General features: G+C 36.1%; 1 protein-coding gene across 1 annotated transcript; it reads right to left on the reverse strand.

Annotated features, from left to right (window-relative positions):
* Positions 1–430: 430 nt before the first annotated feature.
* Positions 431–16166, reverse strand: LOC134245586 (constitutive coactivator of PPAR-gamma-like protein 1 homolog; the record flags this gene model as incomplete). The annotated part of the gene is made up of 16 exons (XM_062727860.1): positions 431–4943; positions 5324–5472; positions 5760–5922; positions 6049–6217; positions 6606–6879; positions 7401–7607; positions 8943–9051; positions 11069–11342; positions 11740–11896; positions 12031–12171; positions 12647–12762; positions 13188–13278; positions 14724–14773; positions 14968–15080; positions 15344–15438; positions 16084–16166. Coding segments are annotated over 16 exons (2363 nt in total), but the record flags the coding sequence as incomplete, so codon positions are not given.
* Between the last annotated feature and the right edge of the window lie 534 nt (positions 16167–16700).

Consider the following 16700-nt stretch of genomic DNA (forward strand, 5'->3'; position numbering starts at 1 on the left):
AGCGTGATGGGTCAATAGAAGATGCCTAGTCCTCCTAGAGCCCGATAGAACATTCTATCATTAAGATGACATTGTCCTATGGACCCGTTTGGTGAGGGCTTGTCCCAAGTCATTTATATGATTCTAACTAAACCTGACCCCACCTCTGGCTCTCCATGTTCATGCCCTGCCTTGCGAACAGTCGAGTATCATTTGCAAATTTTATTCCGATTGTTATCTTTACCTTTAATTTTTCACATGGAGATAAAAAACAACAAAGTTCCATTGAAACAATAATTGGGTGCAAAGCTCAGGTGCCATGGAGGAGAGAGTATCCTGTCATCTAGTCACACCCGCTTTGTGATGTTTACAAAGACAGATAGACGGTCAAAGTAATCCCTCTGTGCCTGCCGTGCTAGGTAGGCAACACAAAAATAAAGCACACATGAAATCCACAAAAACAACATTTATTCAAAAACACTTGACAGTCCATTCAAATGTCATTATGTCTGGGCTACCCTCTTCCATCTCAGGCCATTCTTATCTTACTGTTGTATAGAAGTTTAATCCTAACAAATAACTGGTTTGCAAAGAGCCAAAAAAATTTAACCGATTCCTCTCTCAATCTTATTTTGACTTAACTTGCAATTCGTTTACATGATACCATGAAGGCCTTAAATCCTAAGAACTCAAAAATAGTCTGTCATTCTCACCTATAGTAAAATATTATATGTATCTCTATCTAAGCAAGGAGTAGTACACAATATAGATTATATAAGGAGAATTTGTCAAACTTGGCAAAGTTACCAAATACACAATGTATACAGAGTAAAGACCACAAGCAAAAGTTGGTGTAGATGTGGCATCCTCCTAAAGAATTCTGTTCCTTTTTTATTTTACAATATTTCAAAATACAATGTACCACACTGCACAACTTTTGCTTGCAAAAAATTATTACTACTTAATAAGTGCTTACATGTAAATATACCATTCTTCCAAATACTGGATTAATTGTATTGTTATGATGCCAAAGATGGGCAAAAAATGAAAAAAAAAACTACAGAAACATAAACTGTTTCATGCACATTTCATGCAATGCTCAAACATGCCTTTCTTTAGAGAGAAAAAAGGTTTTAAATGAACTCCCTTATCCAAAGACGTCTAAAAATAGGCCATGCTTTAGAAAACAAAATTTCAACTATACACCTTTATAAAAAAGAACTCATTTACAATTTTGCTAAACATTTTAAAAACAGCGTGAAACAAAAAGCAATGCCATGATTTGTTGGTACCTCTGTATTCAGTAGTTTCTGTAGCATTGCTATCAACTGTTATCAATATTACAGTGTTTCCTCTAATCAATCAAATAAATGTCTTTGAACTAGGTTTCTTCTACATGTTTAAAGTAGTACTTCAACAAAATCATGGCAAAAAAAGAGTGTGAAAAATTAATCAAAAACATATTTAAATACAAATTAATGAAAAAACCCAATTTTTGGAATATTCTGTACAAAGCAATCCATATTTCGTTAAACTACTTTCCATTCCAATACTTTATGTTATTGAATAACAAAAGATAGAGAAAAAAAATGTGAGAAGCAAATATTCAAAATTACAACATAATAATCTTGTAGTGAGGGGGAGGAGAATTTATCATATTTTTACAACATGCTTTTATTTTTTGTGTCCCTGGAAGCTTTCCAAGAAACATTTATTTTTTTTTTCCCTGTTTGAAAGCAAGCATAATGCTACCACTTTATAAAACACACAAGACTGCATGATAAATAGAGTAATACAAAGGCGAAGCCAGTAATTCAGAGATTTTTTTTCTTTTGAGAAACTTACAAGACCATAACCAACCCCCCCTTATATTTACTTAGGATAAGATTGTATTTTATTAGCTTTATCAATTTTCCCCCAAATTACTGACTTCTTGACATTTTAATTCCAGTCATTAATCAATACGTAAGCATATTTAACATTTGTAATAACTACAAAACCTTAGCTAATTGATATCAATCAAATCAGCTTTACAGTAAAATATTATACATAATACAAAATGAAAGAAAAAATTAAAAGAGTTAATGTACAATAGGGACCAGGAGATTTCCATCATTTTATTCAAAAAAAAATATCCTCCTTTTCAATGTCCCATTTTAATGACCCTTTTCCAGCCGGATAAAGGGATTTTTTTTCATTTCAAAATGAAAAACAAGCATGGATACTTCTGCATGCTTCAATCTTTTTAGGGGGTTACTTTTTTGTTGCAAAGTAAACTTTTCCTAATAGTTGTTTTGCTTTTCTTTAAAAAAGAAGAAACCATTTCAAAGGAAGCTATCGCTGGTTCTCTTCACTTCTCATCTCATATTACATTTCCTATGAGATAATGATTCCACAAAAAAGAAATTTTTCACTGTGGAAAAAAATAAGTGCATTTAAACAAAGAACAATTCTGTTATAATATGGATCCTTACTTGAATTAATTTCTTCTTAAATTCATCTCTATTTTCACCAAGTCTTGTTTCTTAACCAGTCCAAGTTGCCATGGCAACAGCTTAAAGGACACATCAAAAATGTCAAAGGTCAGTTTATAATCTTTCATTTAAAGCATCTTTTCACCACAGATACCAAAGGAATTCTCGAAATAGTCTTGTATGTGGATTGAATTTTGCTCTCCTGAACAAGTATAACACATTTTGAAATTCACATAGAAAATATTCCTAACCAATGTACTAAATTCCACTCCTTGCTAAAACAATCAATATGCCTATCCTATTTCATCTTTGTATTTTTTTTCTTTAGAGACTCATTAGAAACTCTTAAATAAGAGTAAAACCTACTTTCTTTGTCAATTCCAGAATGTTTTATACATCCTAGTTGACTGGTAATATTGCTTCATAGTGTGCACACTTAAAAATCCTGACAATGATTTCCGCCCAAACCCTTGACAAACCTTACCACAATTTAATACATTATTTTTGTTTTTATCCATTATTTTAAACCCTGTCCATATCATATTCTAGACTGTGAAAGTTCGTTGAGAAAAAAAAAACTTCTATTAATAGTTTGTTTCCACTGAGAGAGAAAGCTCATTGATACAAAAAAAAATGTTAAATTTGTTTTCATTGAGAGAGAAAATAATTAGAGGAAAACTGAAAACCAAATGAAAGTAGCCTTAAGAATACTGATCTGTATGAAAGAAACATAAAAATATGAAATAAACAAGTATATCACAGACGTCCAAGAACGTTAACCAATTCTGGCTTCCATAGAAGAAACAGAGAAGTACAGTTTTATAGACTCAGTTCCTACGAGAAAAAAAGTTCAAATTTCCGGTTTTGTCTAGAACATCAGATGGGTGGCTTAATGAAATAAAATATTGAGGCCCAAAATCTCTTCCCTGGACAAAGCACACACAAATTCACATGACAAATACTGATCTTTTTTTCAAACAATTTGTTTTGCTAATAAAAATTAATATAGAAACATACAAAAATAATGTAGAGGTCTTCTGTATAAAAGTCAAAAAAACAATATGGGCCATTTGAACACTTGTGCATGCATCCACTTCCTAACATTACCAATGTCAACTATAAGGCCTCAACTGTGATTCTAGCAAGACAGCTCATAAAAATGTACAATGAAAATTTTTCAATATACCTATATATTATTCATTCCCAAAACTCATAGTTTTACATACCAAAATGTTGGTGTGCAGAGATTTTAATTTCATATCTTCAAGATTTTAATAACCAAATTTATTTGAAAAAAAGGAGAGATACTGTAAATGCATTTTCAAAATTTTTTTAGTATTACAAGAAAAAGTGCTTTGTATTAAGACTGAATTTCTGTAGTTGAAAGAAAAATTCCCAAGGCTGTCCTACCATCTCACATCTTCATGTCTTAACTCTAGCGTTCCAGTCGAGTGCATTTGACTTTGGCATCCGACCATTTTTGTGGACTGGAAGTCAAAAGACCACCATTGGAAAATATAAATGCAACAATAGAGGCCACCTTACAATAGTAAGAGCCTTGTTCAACAAACATGATGTGAATAAAATGTCTCCCTGAAAAATCTTCAACTCCTCCGTCTCTCTCTTGAGCAACCTTACTGCTTCATCAAAAAAAAAAAAATCAGCAATCATGTCAAACATAAAGACTGCAGAAAAAATTTGGCAGTTTGCAGCCTTTTTCAACACGTCCCACTAATATCACGACAGAAAATACCACTGAGGAAGTTGTTCAGTTCTGATTTCACATTTTATACACGTCAATAAGATTTTACATTTCCAAGTTCCCGAGACATCTGGCATCAATATTGGACGTTTTGTTCATACCAGGTCTCCGGAACCTAGGAAATACAGGCCCCATTCAAAAAGCAAAGACGTCAACACTGGCTTTGAGGAAATCTAACATCTGATAAGAAAATAAAGTATAAACTAAAGAAAAATTCTGTAATCGCCAGTCTTTGCTTGTTGAACAGTTCCCAGTTTTTTTTGGGTGACATGATGAAGAAAATAATCATACGATTCTTATCCACATCACATCACAGAATACAGTGACCAGTCCACCATACAAAATATAGGAAGAAAAAAATATAACGAAAACAATAGAAATCTGGGGGAAAAAATAAACAGGACTGGCTATCACTGTACCCACCTTGTTTTTGTGTTTGTGTGTGTGTGTAAATATTTAACTACATAACACTGTCGTCGCTGTAGAGATAAATGTTTTAACACACACACAGGAACTTTGCAGAAAAAGAGAACAATGATTAGAATAAGTTGTCAGTCTATGCATTGATGTCCGTTGCCGACTTGTCACCGTGGATACCACTGTCGGGACTCTGGATTCCTTCGTGGATGCGGCCTTTACCCATCGGTGTTGTCAGATTATCGTCAGCATCGGCGTCTTCATATGCATCGTCTGAATGGCCGTTCACTTGGGAGATTGCAACACTTTCTCTGTAAAGAACATAATCATATTGACAATGCACAAGTAATAAAGGTGATGAAAACTTTATATAAGACAAATTTACACTACATGAAATTAAAAAGAGAGTTAAAGAAAAAAATACTCAAGGACATTGGCCTTGACAGCTAAACCAATATCCAAAGACACATGTATCATATCCTGAACCTACACTACTTTTAACTGATAATCTGGATGTACATTTTTCATTCATCTAACAATTTTCTATAGTTTCAGGAAACCACAAGTTCTTTCATTTCTGGTTCAACTTTGACCTCAAAGTGATTTTAATTCAATTTCATGAATATTTTCTTCCTAAAACAGCAAATAATTTGTAAACACAGAAGCAGCACAATATGCTGATGTAACTTACTCAATAATTTCAATGGTGATTCCGCGACCCTTGCCATTTGTTTTGGGCTTGGCAGTTGGTTTGAATTTCCCGGGCCTTGGTCTGACCTTGACCTGAGGTCGACGAACTCCTCTGACAACACCACGTCCCCTGAATGGATATCCCCGGTCCTGTGTAGACAAATTATAGCGGTTATAAAACAAATTACAACCATTACAAACATTGTGTTAATGTCTATTTTTAAGAAAACTATGCCATGTTCATGTACTTTAAATACAAGGAAGGACATCTCTATATTTTTAATGCCCAATTACTCAGAGATTAATGGTCATACAGTTTTTGCTCAGTCTGTCTAAAAAACTTAGCAGTAGCCATAACTTTTGAATTGCATGTGTTGAGGCTTTTACATTTTTCCACTACAGACAGTGATAAACATAAAATTCAGGTTTGTTCTCACCATGGGCATCCTCATGGCTCCCCTGCCGTAGCCGTACATGGGCTGTCCCATGCGTCCTCTGATTGGTCGGTTCATTCCTCGGAACATCATTGGTCCACCTCCCATACCCATACCCCCACCTCTCATAGGGGGCATTCCTCCACGCATGGGGTTCATCCCTCCCCTGGAATTCATGTTAAGAGCATTTATTAAGCAGTACTTTACATTTGCCCCAAATTCATTGCTGAAAAGGATGATATAAAAGTATAGAGATTTAGATCTTCTTCTGTGAGCGAGACTTAAGATTTACCTATTTGGGTAGCCGTTTCCCCCGTTTTCTCCCCTGCCAACAGACATGACCCTGGGACTCAGACCTGAGTTACGTCCCCTGCCTGCCGATGGAATATTGGGTCCCCAGCTTCCCACCACGACCCCCGCGATTTCCAGCTGTCCCCCGCGGGCATCCACTGGAGAGCGGCCTAAAGGACAAACAAAGCTCTGAAATATCTTTTTTTTCTCAGGAAAATTGAGTATCACACCATACAACTTCCCTTTACAAAATAAAACATGTACTATTGAATCTTGACAGTTCCTTGGAAACAAACGATTGAGGATTTCATGGGGTACCCTACTCTACACATTTACAATTCAAAACAGTTACTTTGGCAACATATGAGAACACTGAAAGTTAAACAGAAGATAAGATTTATTTTAACACTGTTCAATCATGTACAAATTAACAAGCTATATTGATATGTACAAGTAGAATCCACCATAGAGGTATGTTGACATTCTCCTCTATATCAAAATTCAGGCAGCAAACTGATAAATGTTACATAATTTTATTTGTCCTTAGATTATTCATACCCAGAATTCCCCTGCCCCTTCCTGGAGTCTTGGGCTGATTCTGTTGTGGTCCCATTCCTGCAGGCATTCCACCTGGCCGCCCCATCCTATTGTTGGGGGGCCCCATGCCTGCCGGGCGGAAGTTCATGGGGTTGTTTGGGTTGGGGAACGGGGGGTATCCGTAGGGATAGTTAGTATACAGAGAGGGGGCGGGGAGCATTGGCTTGGCAAACTCAAACTGTAGTCCCTCCATGATGGCCTGTCTCATCCTCTCCACCTGAAGGACTTGATCCACCTTAAAAATATTTATAGGTTTACAAGCAACTTGCATTGGATTTTAAAAATGTCAAACATGATACTAACATAGAATTCCTTTACATTGTGTGTAGGCATTCATGTTTGAAATTAGCGCAAACAGTGAAAGTTGTCTAATCTGGACATTGCCTATTCCAAAATCTTGCATGATATTATGCAAACTTTAAGTCCCTATCTGACTATCTTTACATTCAATCATTTGAAATTCCTAATCTGGAATGTTGTTCAAGCCTTAAAATTTCTGTAAAACCATAGGAGTGTCAGGATAGGACAAATTTGACTGTGGCAGTGCCCAGTCAGTGTTTTCCCCAAGAACTGGCTAGTAGTCAAATTGACCACTTCAATTGATAAAAATGCCACTTAGAAATCTGAAATTGTTTGCAGATTGACAGAGATTCTGTTCATAAACATAAATCCTTAGTCTGTTACAATTAATCCTTAACCCTTTACTTTGAAATAAAGGTAAAACACTTCCCAGCACTGATTTATCTCCCTTCTTACCTGTCCGTCACACATGTCAATCAGTGGCGTATTGTTGGTAGCCTTCAGTAGCTTGAAGTGGAACAGCTTGCCATCAAAGAACTGCCAGGGGAGGCACATGTTCCAGGGTATGGGGGCCCCACACACGTCATTAGCAAACACTGCAGTCTCCACACCAGACATCAGTAAAGAGGCCAAGTGGATTCCTCGTGGCAAAACATTAGGCAACTGTCAAACAAATTAGGTGTACAAGGGGTCAAATTTCATGTTGAGAATGTATTAAAAAAATGTGCATTCCTTATTCATGTTTTACAGGTTCTAATTTTTTTTCTATCTTCAGTTACAATTCAAGAATCCTGCTCAGTCCACAGATTTTTCTACTCTTAAGAAAACAACTGACAAAATTTCTGAAGCTATTCAGGCATGTTCTGATTTAACTCTTTACCCCTTAATGCCACGATTTGACGCACTGGCCATATCCCTAGAGTGTTTGCCTGGCTGCCCCTTAGAGCGTTTTAGTTGAATTGGAGTGCAGTTTAAAACTCAACTAATAAGGGTCAAAATAATTTATTTATGCTATGTATTATATATCATTAAATTCGTAATAAATTAAAGTTTAAAATCTATTTGCAAAATTTTAATCGGAGTTTTCTGTAAATAAATAATTCAGGTGAAAGCAGGTGTAAATCACAAAATAGATATTTTCCACATGTAAAACGGCTTTAATAAGCCAAAACTGTCTGTATAAAGAATAAAAATTATGTGTAATGATATATTTGATGCTAAAATTATCATTTATTATCAATTTTATAAGTTTAATTCCCCATAAATTAATAATTTCCAGTGCTACTACAATGTCAATCTCGCCGACAAATTTTTAGACTCGTGTGCTAAAACTTGATTTCTGGACGTTTTTGAACACTTAAATGGTCAAATTTTGTTAAAATAATTATTTCCTACACCTTAACAATTATAAATATGTGTAAAATGGAAGGTATGTTCTGAATTTGTGAATAACAGGTAACAAAATCGGCACTGCGCGGTCCCGAACTTAACGAAATTTTCGTAAGTTATGTTGGAGTATAAAACACATATTAATCATTAAAATTTTCAAACTTTTCAAGAAATAGGTAGTTTATAGCTTCAATTTCAAGTAATGCTTTACTGGATGAGAAAATATTGCCTATTGACTGAGTTATATGCTCAAAAAAAATCGTATGTAACCGCCCGCCATTTTGAATTTTGGTGGGACTTTCCAAGATTCCATTGTTTGTTTACACAGGTAAATCACGTGATTTCTGACTGTAGTATGATGCAATCATCTATTGTTAACCTGCAGGTGGCCACCTGTGCTCAAATAATTAGTATACAAGCGGTAATTTCAAGTCAAATCAACAATGAAATACACATGCGTCAAAAGTCGTCATTAAGGGTTGGGGGCTAGGCGTCAAAAGTCGTCATTAAGGGGTAAAGGAGGGAAAGGTCTAAGGGGAAAAGAGTTAAAGCCAACATTGTATTTCATGTATAGGATAAATCCATTACTGCATTAGAAGACTTAGATACCTTAAGATCCTGCATGGTTTGTACATCATGTAGAAGTGGAGACACACTCATAGCAAGGAAGGCATCCAACTCCAGGCGCTGAAGGATTCGGCCAAACCTCAACATGTACCTGTAGGAAAACAGAGACAACTTGCTCAATAGAAAGACAAATATTTCAAAATGCAAAATAAAATGGTCCAACTTACACACAACAACTAGCATTAGATGAAATTTTAACACCTTAAAGTTATAGATAAAGCAAAAGAGATATATTTATTCATGACCTCTGTATGTACTGCTCATATTAAATGTAATGTGATCATTCAACAAGTTGAGTAATCGTAGACATACTTCCTTTTACATGGGATTAATTTATGCTATGTAAGCAGAAATTTGTCAGAGCATATTTAAAGTGCAATCAAGACAAACAATGGAAATCCAAGAAATCTGCATAATTGTATACTTGTAGATTGAACAGAAATTATGATTCTGAGGAATTACAATGTATAACCCAAAGAAACAACATTGGCAGTATCCCCTTTCTCTAAAGAACCACAGAAAACTCCAAGTGCACTCAAATAATACAGTTTAAGAAATCCACATACATGTAATTTTCTACCCATAGATTAAAAACTAGAAATATGTCCATAGGACATGAATGCCCCGCCGAGGATATATTAGTAAAACAACATGAAAATTTGTATTAAATTTGATCAGTTTGGTTCAGGTAGGGCTTATAGTTACTAGGGAATAAAAACGTAGGTCAGATCCAGCATCCGAAGCAAGTCTGGTAGTGTCCATCCCTAGCTGCATCATCCATGCAAGTTTGGTTCAGGTAGGGCTTATAGTTACTTGGGAATGAAAATATAGGTCAGATCCAGCATCCGAAGCAAGTCTGGTCGTGTGCATCCCTAGATGCATCATCCATGCAAGTTTGGTTCAGGCAGGGCTTATAGTTACTTGGGAATGAAAATATAGGTCACATCCAGCATCCGAAGCAAGTCTGGTAGTGTCCATCCCAAGATGCATCATCCATGCAAGTTTGGTTCAGGTAGGACTTATAGTTACTTGGGAATGAAAATATAGGTCAGATCCAGCATCCGAAGCAAGTCTGGTAGTGTCCATCCCTAGATGCATCATCCATGCAAGTGTGGTTCAGGTAGGACTTATAGTTACTTGGGAATGAAAATATAGGTCAGATCCTGCATCCGAAGCAAGTCTGGTAGTGTCCATCCCAAGATGCATCATCCATGCAAGTTTGGTTCAGGTAGGACTTATAGTTACTTGGGAATGAAAATATAGGTCAGATCCAGCATCCGAAGCAAGTCTGGTAGTGTCCATCCCTAGATGCATCATCCATGCAAGTTTGGTTCGGTAGTGTCCATCCCTAGATGCATCATCCATGCAAGTTTGGTTCAGGTAGGGCTTATAGTTACTTGGGAATGAAAACATAGGTCACATCCAGCATCCAAAGCAAGTCTGGTAAGTGTCCATCCCAAGATGCATCATCCATGCAAGTTTGGTTCGGGTAGGACTTATAGTTACTTGGGAATGAAAATATAGGTCAGATCCAGCATCCGAAGCAATTCTGGTAGTGTCCATCCTTAGATGCATCATCCATGCACGTTTGGTCCAAGTTGGGCTTATACATGTAGTTACTTAGGAATGGACCTGCTCCAAAAACTTTAATCTGGGCACTCATCTGGAAAATGTAGGTCAGATCCAGCATCCGAAGCAAGTCTGGTAGTGTTTATTCCTAGATGCATCATCCGTGCAAGTTTGTATCCACATGTGAAGTTTGATAACACCATCTTGAATGGTATGTTTAAAACTGAGCTAAACACTAATTTAAGAAAAGTGAGGTCAAGGTCAAAGGAAAGGTCAAGGTAAAAAAATATTGATGCAGTTGCATAGCTCTCATCAGTATCTATCAGCATATGAAGTTTGATGAAAATATCTTGGATAGTTTCTTTGAAACTTAGCTTTGAACAGATCTAAACGCAAAGTGTGACGGAAGGACAGAAGGACGGAAGATGCACATTACAAACACTATATGTCCCGGCCATATTCATGGTGGGGCATAAAAATTGTAATTCAACAGAACCCCCCCCCCCTTCTAACGGATAAAAGCAATTACAGAACCTGACCTGAGTACACAGCAGAGGATTAGGAGTTGTTGAGGCACATATTGTGTGTTCAGCATCAGGGGCGTGTCACTCTCCATACAGGTCAGGAACGCCCTCAGACGCCGGGTCTTATCATCCACCTGCTGACCCAGCCACATCCGCTCAATGGACGGCGTCTTCCAGTCCACAGGACGGGCAATGACCATGTCAAAGGAGGGCCGAGCATTGTTCCTCCTCACTGACCATTCCTTGACAGGTATGTCAAAAGACTTAGGAGAAGAGGGAGGAGCATCACCTGTAAAATACAAGTTAAATACAGGTGATCAAGGACACACAGTTCACAGATTAAGAATGACTGCATGGGGGCAATAACAATCATATGTATAAACAGTGGTATACTTTGCTGTTCTCAACTTTGAAATGGGGTTAGTCCATTTGTGTCAATTACATGTACCTATAAATTCCAAAGATGAAGACTTGGCTTCAGCCAATTTTTTTTAATAAAGGATTTTTTTCTCCTTCAATAAAGCATCCAAAATCAATTGGTTATACTACATTAGAATTGCTTTCACAGTGTAAACTTTTGACTTGTAGGCCCTGAAGAGACAAACCTTTCTCTTTGACCTGATTTATAGGACCTGATGTGATAACCTTTCTCCTTGACCTGATTTATAAGACCTGAAGCGACTGACCTTTCTCTTTGACCTGATTTTCGTGGATGATTTTCAGTTTGTTGAGGTTGAAGAGTACGGAGTATACGGTCTGTCGGATTGGTTTGTACAGCTCCGCTGCTGTCGGCAGCTCCCTGCTGGCTTCATCCTCCAAACTGACGGGGATCTTCATTTCTCCCTACAGTCACCAACATTACCATCAACACCAAAGAAATTCTTTCATTAAATTTGTACATCCCTCAAGTTCTAATGAAATCAAGCATTTCTATGTACAAGATCACACACTGAAACCTTAGTGAAAATGGATTGTACCTGTGATAGCAGCTGATAAATCCAAGGGTGCATCAACCCCTTCTGGTGCCTCTCACTGGCGATTCTCATGATTTCTGGGGATACCTGGGGGATTTTAGAGTCTCCTGGGGGGGACTTTGTCTGTTGTTTGCTTTGCATTTGCTGCAACAAAAACACAAGGATTTTAACAAAGGAATTGCAAGAAATATTTCTTTAAATATTATCAAATGAAAAACAGATATTTGTTACAAAATTAATTTTTCTCCTTAATGCATTTATCATACATTAATTGTCAGAGGTAAGGAATTCAGATTAGACCCTTACAAATTTATTGCAAGAGGTATAATAATATATACACTCTGCTCGGATTTTGAGGCAGTGGGTAATGTAATACTTTCAAAACAAACTTACTGTCTGGATTTTGAGGTAGTATTATGTACGGACTTACTGCCTGGATTTTGAGGGACTGGGACCAGTTGGCCTCCGGACTGTTCCGGTTAGGACTACTTACTGCCTGTATTTTGAGGGACTGGGACCAGTTGGCCTCCGGACTGTTCCGGTTAGGACTACTTACTGCCTGTATTTTGAGGGACTGGGACCAGTTGGCCTCTGGACTGTTCCGGTTGGGACTACTTACTGCCTGTATTTTGAGGGACTGGGACCAGTTAGCCTCTGGACTGTTCCTGTTGGGACTAGAACCACTACTGCTGGAGGAGGAGGAGGACACTGCGGCTAACATATCCTGACGGATTCCTACAAACGATGTGTGTGGAGATAATAACACTGTAACAACACAGAGGTACTGATATAGACTGTAGCTCTGCTTTATTGTATATACATGTACTAGTATTCACTGTACACATGACAAGACGTACACGTAGATAAATGCTGCTCACTGACTATAAATACAAGGATTTTTCTTTTTAAAGTTTATCATTGGTTTTGCAGATATTCACTTGTAATGAGCAAAAGGAATTTCATATAAAACTGTACCTAAAATGTACATGGTGACACACTTCACCGAATCAAAAATTGATTTATAAAAATGAAGCAGATTAAGTACTGCCTTGTACACCTTGTTTACTAAAAATGGATAAAAACTGTAGGCCTGCAGTTTGTAAATGAATCATTTCTAAATAAAGACACTACTACTCTTTTATTGATATGCTAATACAGACCTGGAGGGATATGGTTGAAGTTGGCATTTCCTCCCGTGGGGGGATCGACCACAACCTGAGGTACATGATCTCCAGTAAATCCAGGGCTATCCTGAATAACAAGTCACAAGACTGTCTCAATCTAGTCAAAGCTAATCTGAGTGAATCTTAGACTTACATTAGTTACCTGTACATAGTATGCATTTCCATAACATTTTTCACTTTACAAAGTTGTCTGAATCAAGTGTGGAAAACAATTTATTATAATTTTCTGTTCCCCACTCCCATGTACATGAAAACTACCAAACAAACTAGAAAACTGACCAGTCAGCAAGGGCCCCGCCATGAGGTAGAATTATAAGGGTGCAGCTTATGGAATGATTTAAGAAATATATGACAAATAAGAAACAGCAACCATATTCTTAAAATTTCAAGATAATTCCCGAATATCCAAAAACCTGTAAATAATATCCTTGTATTTATTTTACATAAGGCAGTAAAGAACAACTCAACACCGAATGTATATCTAAATAATAGTGAAGCTTTTGTTATATAAAATGCCAGCCTTCAATGAATGCAAATACATATCATGAAGGCTTGACCTTAACTTCAAAACAAACAGCAGTTGCAGACAAAGGTTTTCATTAATCTTAAAGTGACAGATAAAGATAAGCCTTCTAAATTTTCTGCAGCAGGCTAGATAATTAATCCCAAGGGATTAATTGTACTTCTCTCTCATCATTTTCTTCTTAATTTTTAATAAGAACTTTTTCAGTAATGATAGAATGAGGTTTTTATCCAACTGCCTTAAAAATTAATAATATTCTTGAATTTTCATGAAGAAAAAAAAATAAACAAATAAAAATAAAAAATATATCTTCTTTAATCTATTTCTTCTTTTTAGAAGTCAATGAAATTAGAACTCATCGTGTACGCTATTTCAACAAAAATAAAGTAAAAACATTTATACTTCAATCCACATTTCATAGTGTTCATAGCATTCCAAATGGACTTAACTTCAAAACAAACTTCATTTGCAGACAGAGGTGGTAATTAATCTCAATGCGACAGATAAAGATAATGCTTTGGATTTTCTTCAGGAGGAAAGCTAATTAATCCCAAGGGGCTCATTCATTGCAGTATTCAGTTTACAACATTTTCAGAAGTTATCTCTCTTTCCCAATTCATTCTTGTATAAAGTTAAGGAATCTACCCCACCACCCCCGCTCCAAACCAGAGGACATAGAGAAACAAACATAGCATCAAAATATGTCTTTTTGCCTACTGAACTACCATACCAAATTTGAATTTAATTTGGCTACCATAAAAAAAGTTATTAGGAAAAAACAGAAAATTTGTGGACGGAAGAATGACAGACGGACAGACAGACGGACAGACAGACAGACAGACAGAGTGATTACTATAGGGCACCCGCAAATCCTTGCGGGGCCCTAATAATAATGTCCATAGCTGAAGAAATATTTAAGAGTCCTGAGGCCTACATTTCCATGTATGTAAATGAATCATAACCTGAAAACACTCTGTAACAATACTTACAATATTTCTCTGTGACATTGCGTAATTTCCTTGTCTTGGAGTAGCACCAACTGAAAATAAACCAAATCTTTGTAGCCTCATTTGATAAACATTATTGATGAATTTTATGCGTGAATCATAAAACATTTTTGATTATTCTTATCTGCATTAAATAATTTACATTAATTAACAATGAACATTTGTCAACAATTAGGATTCTGTTTGTTGTTATGATAAAGAAGTCTTTTTAAAATAGTACACTCACATTGCCCAAGCCGAGGCCTGTACTTAAGAAATCCATCGTTTGTGCCATTTAAATAATACTGTACACATTGTTTGAACTTTGACACCAGCTCTGTCTTGTTCCCTTTAGAGTTCCTGTTTAAAAAAGATAACTTTTCATTAACGTGTCTAATTTTAAAATATACATGGATTTTAAACAAGTGAACCCCTTAACCTAAGCCATAACTTTATTTATCATATCCACCTGTTCTTAGATGTAAATCTAGTCATTATCTCACCATTACTATTAAACAACTTTTAAAAATTCAAGTGAGCAGGTACAATTTTTTATTTGTAATTTACAAGCCATGTGCATAATAAAGTACAATTGCAATGAAAAATTTGTGTTGAGGATTTACCTGAATATGATTTCTCCAACTTCATCCAGATTATCAACACTTGGTAGATTCCTGACAAAATCCACAGCTGCTTGGATAGCATTTTCTGGAGTCAGCTGAAAAGGATTTGACATCCGACATAAATTCAATGATTTAGAATGCTTCAGAATTTAATGATATTATGATTAATATGATCAAACTGTTTCCTGGCTATAACTTAAAAATATAGTGCTTGTAAATTTCAAGGGCAATATATGATCATTTACAGTCTGTACAAAGTCTGAACTACTGGTTACTGTGGAATCAAAAATTTTATGTTTGTGGACGACCAATGTTCGTGGATTTCGTGGTTCACCCTTATCCACAAATTTACATCCCCACGAACATTTATTTTGTCAACATATTTATTTATTGCATCTGTTGTATTTATGAGTTACCCTAGAAATTACGTCTGCAGGAACAAACAAACCCTACCAATGAACATCGACCCCCACAAATTAAAATGATTCCACGGTATGATGTCAAATCAACACCCTGAATGACATCAAAGACTTTATTTCTACCTTTTTAGCTAGTCATAGCTCTTAGATATTTTAAAATTCTAATGTAGTTATTTGTACAGGGAGTCAACATTGGTCAACCCATCACCAGAGCTCTTAATTGATACAACTGCACTTCCACTGCCTAAGGTTAAGTTTCAGGAGACCTCAAAATGAGCATTTGATGAGTTTACTCCACATTAATTCTATTTTCAACATTACCTTTGCTGGTTTACTGGGATCAGCTCTGCTTAGAAGTTCAATGTAGAAAGAATAGAGATCTTCATCTGGGAGAATGTGGTTGCCTGTGTATATTCATAAAAGATATTCAATTAGTCACACACACTATTTAAAAATAGATTATGAAAGAGAAAGGCATGCATAAGAATATGTATGCACTGAGAGTTATAATGATTATACACAGGAAAATGCCCATCATGATTTCCGATAATCTATATTTAATGCAATTAAGACTTCCTGATGCAATGCAAAACAATTCTTTACAGAATGCAACACAATGACTCATTATCTCGAACTTTATGGGGGCAAGAAAAAATATTTCAGATTTCTAATGATACGAGGTATTGAGGGTAAATCATATGTACAGAATAAGAGTTTGGGACTTTCAAGTCACTTTCAGTTATATTTCTGGTATTTGCAAAATCGATGTTCGAGATATCCAAGTCAGATCGGTTGTATTTGTAAAATTATGAAGTTACATACTTAAAATTTTCCTCAAATAATGCATTTGATGTTTGCAAACATCAATTCTTCAATTATGCACTGTTTGTTGACAGTTTTCTGTCTTTGATCATGATAATGTGCACACCAAAGCATGC

The sequence above is a fragment of the Saccostrea cucullata genome, unplaced genomic scaffold (genome assembly GCF_032062105.1).
Source record: "Saccostrea cucullata isolate Sc308-1 unplaced genomic scaffold, CSIRO_AGI_Scuc_v1 ctg2409, whole genome shotgun sequence".
NCBI classification, from domain to species: domain Eukaryota; kingdom Metazoa; phylum Mollusca; class Bivalvia; order Ostreida; family Ostreidae; genus Saccostrea; species Saccostrea cuccullata.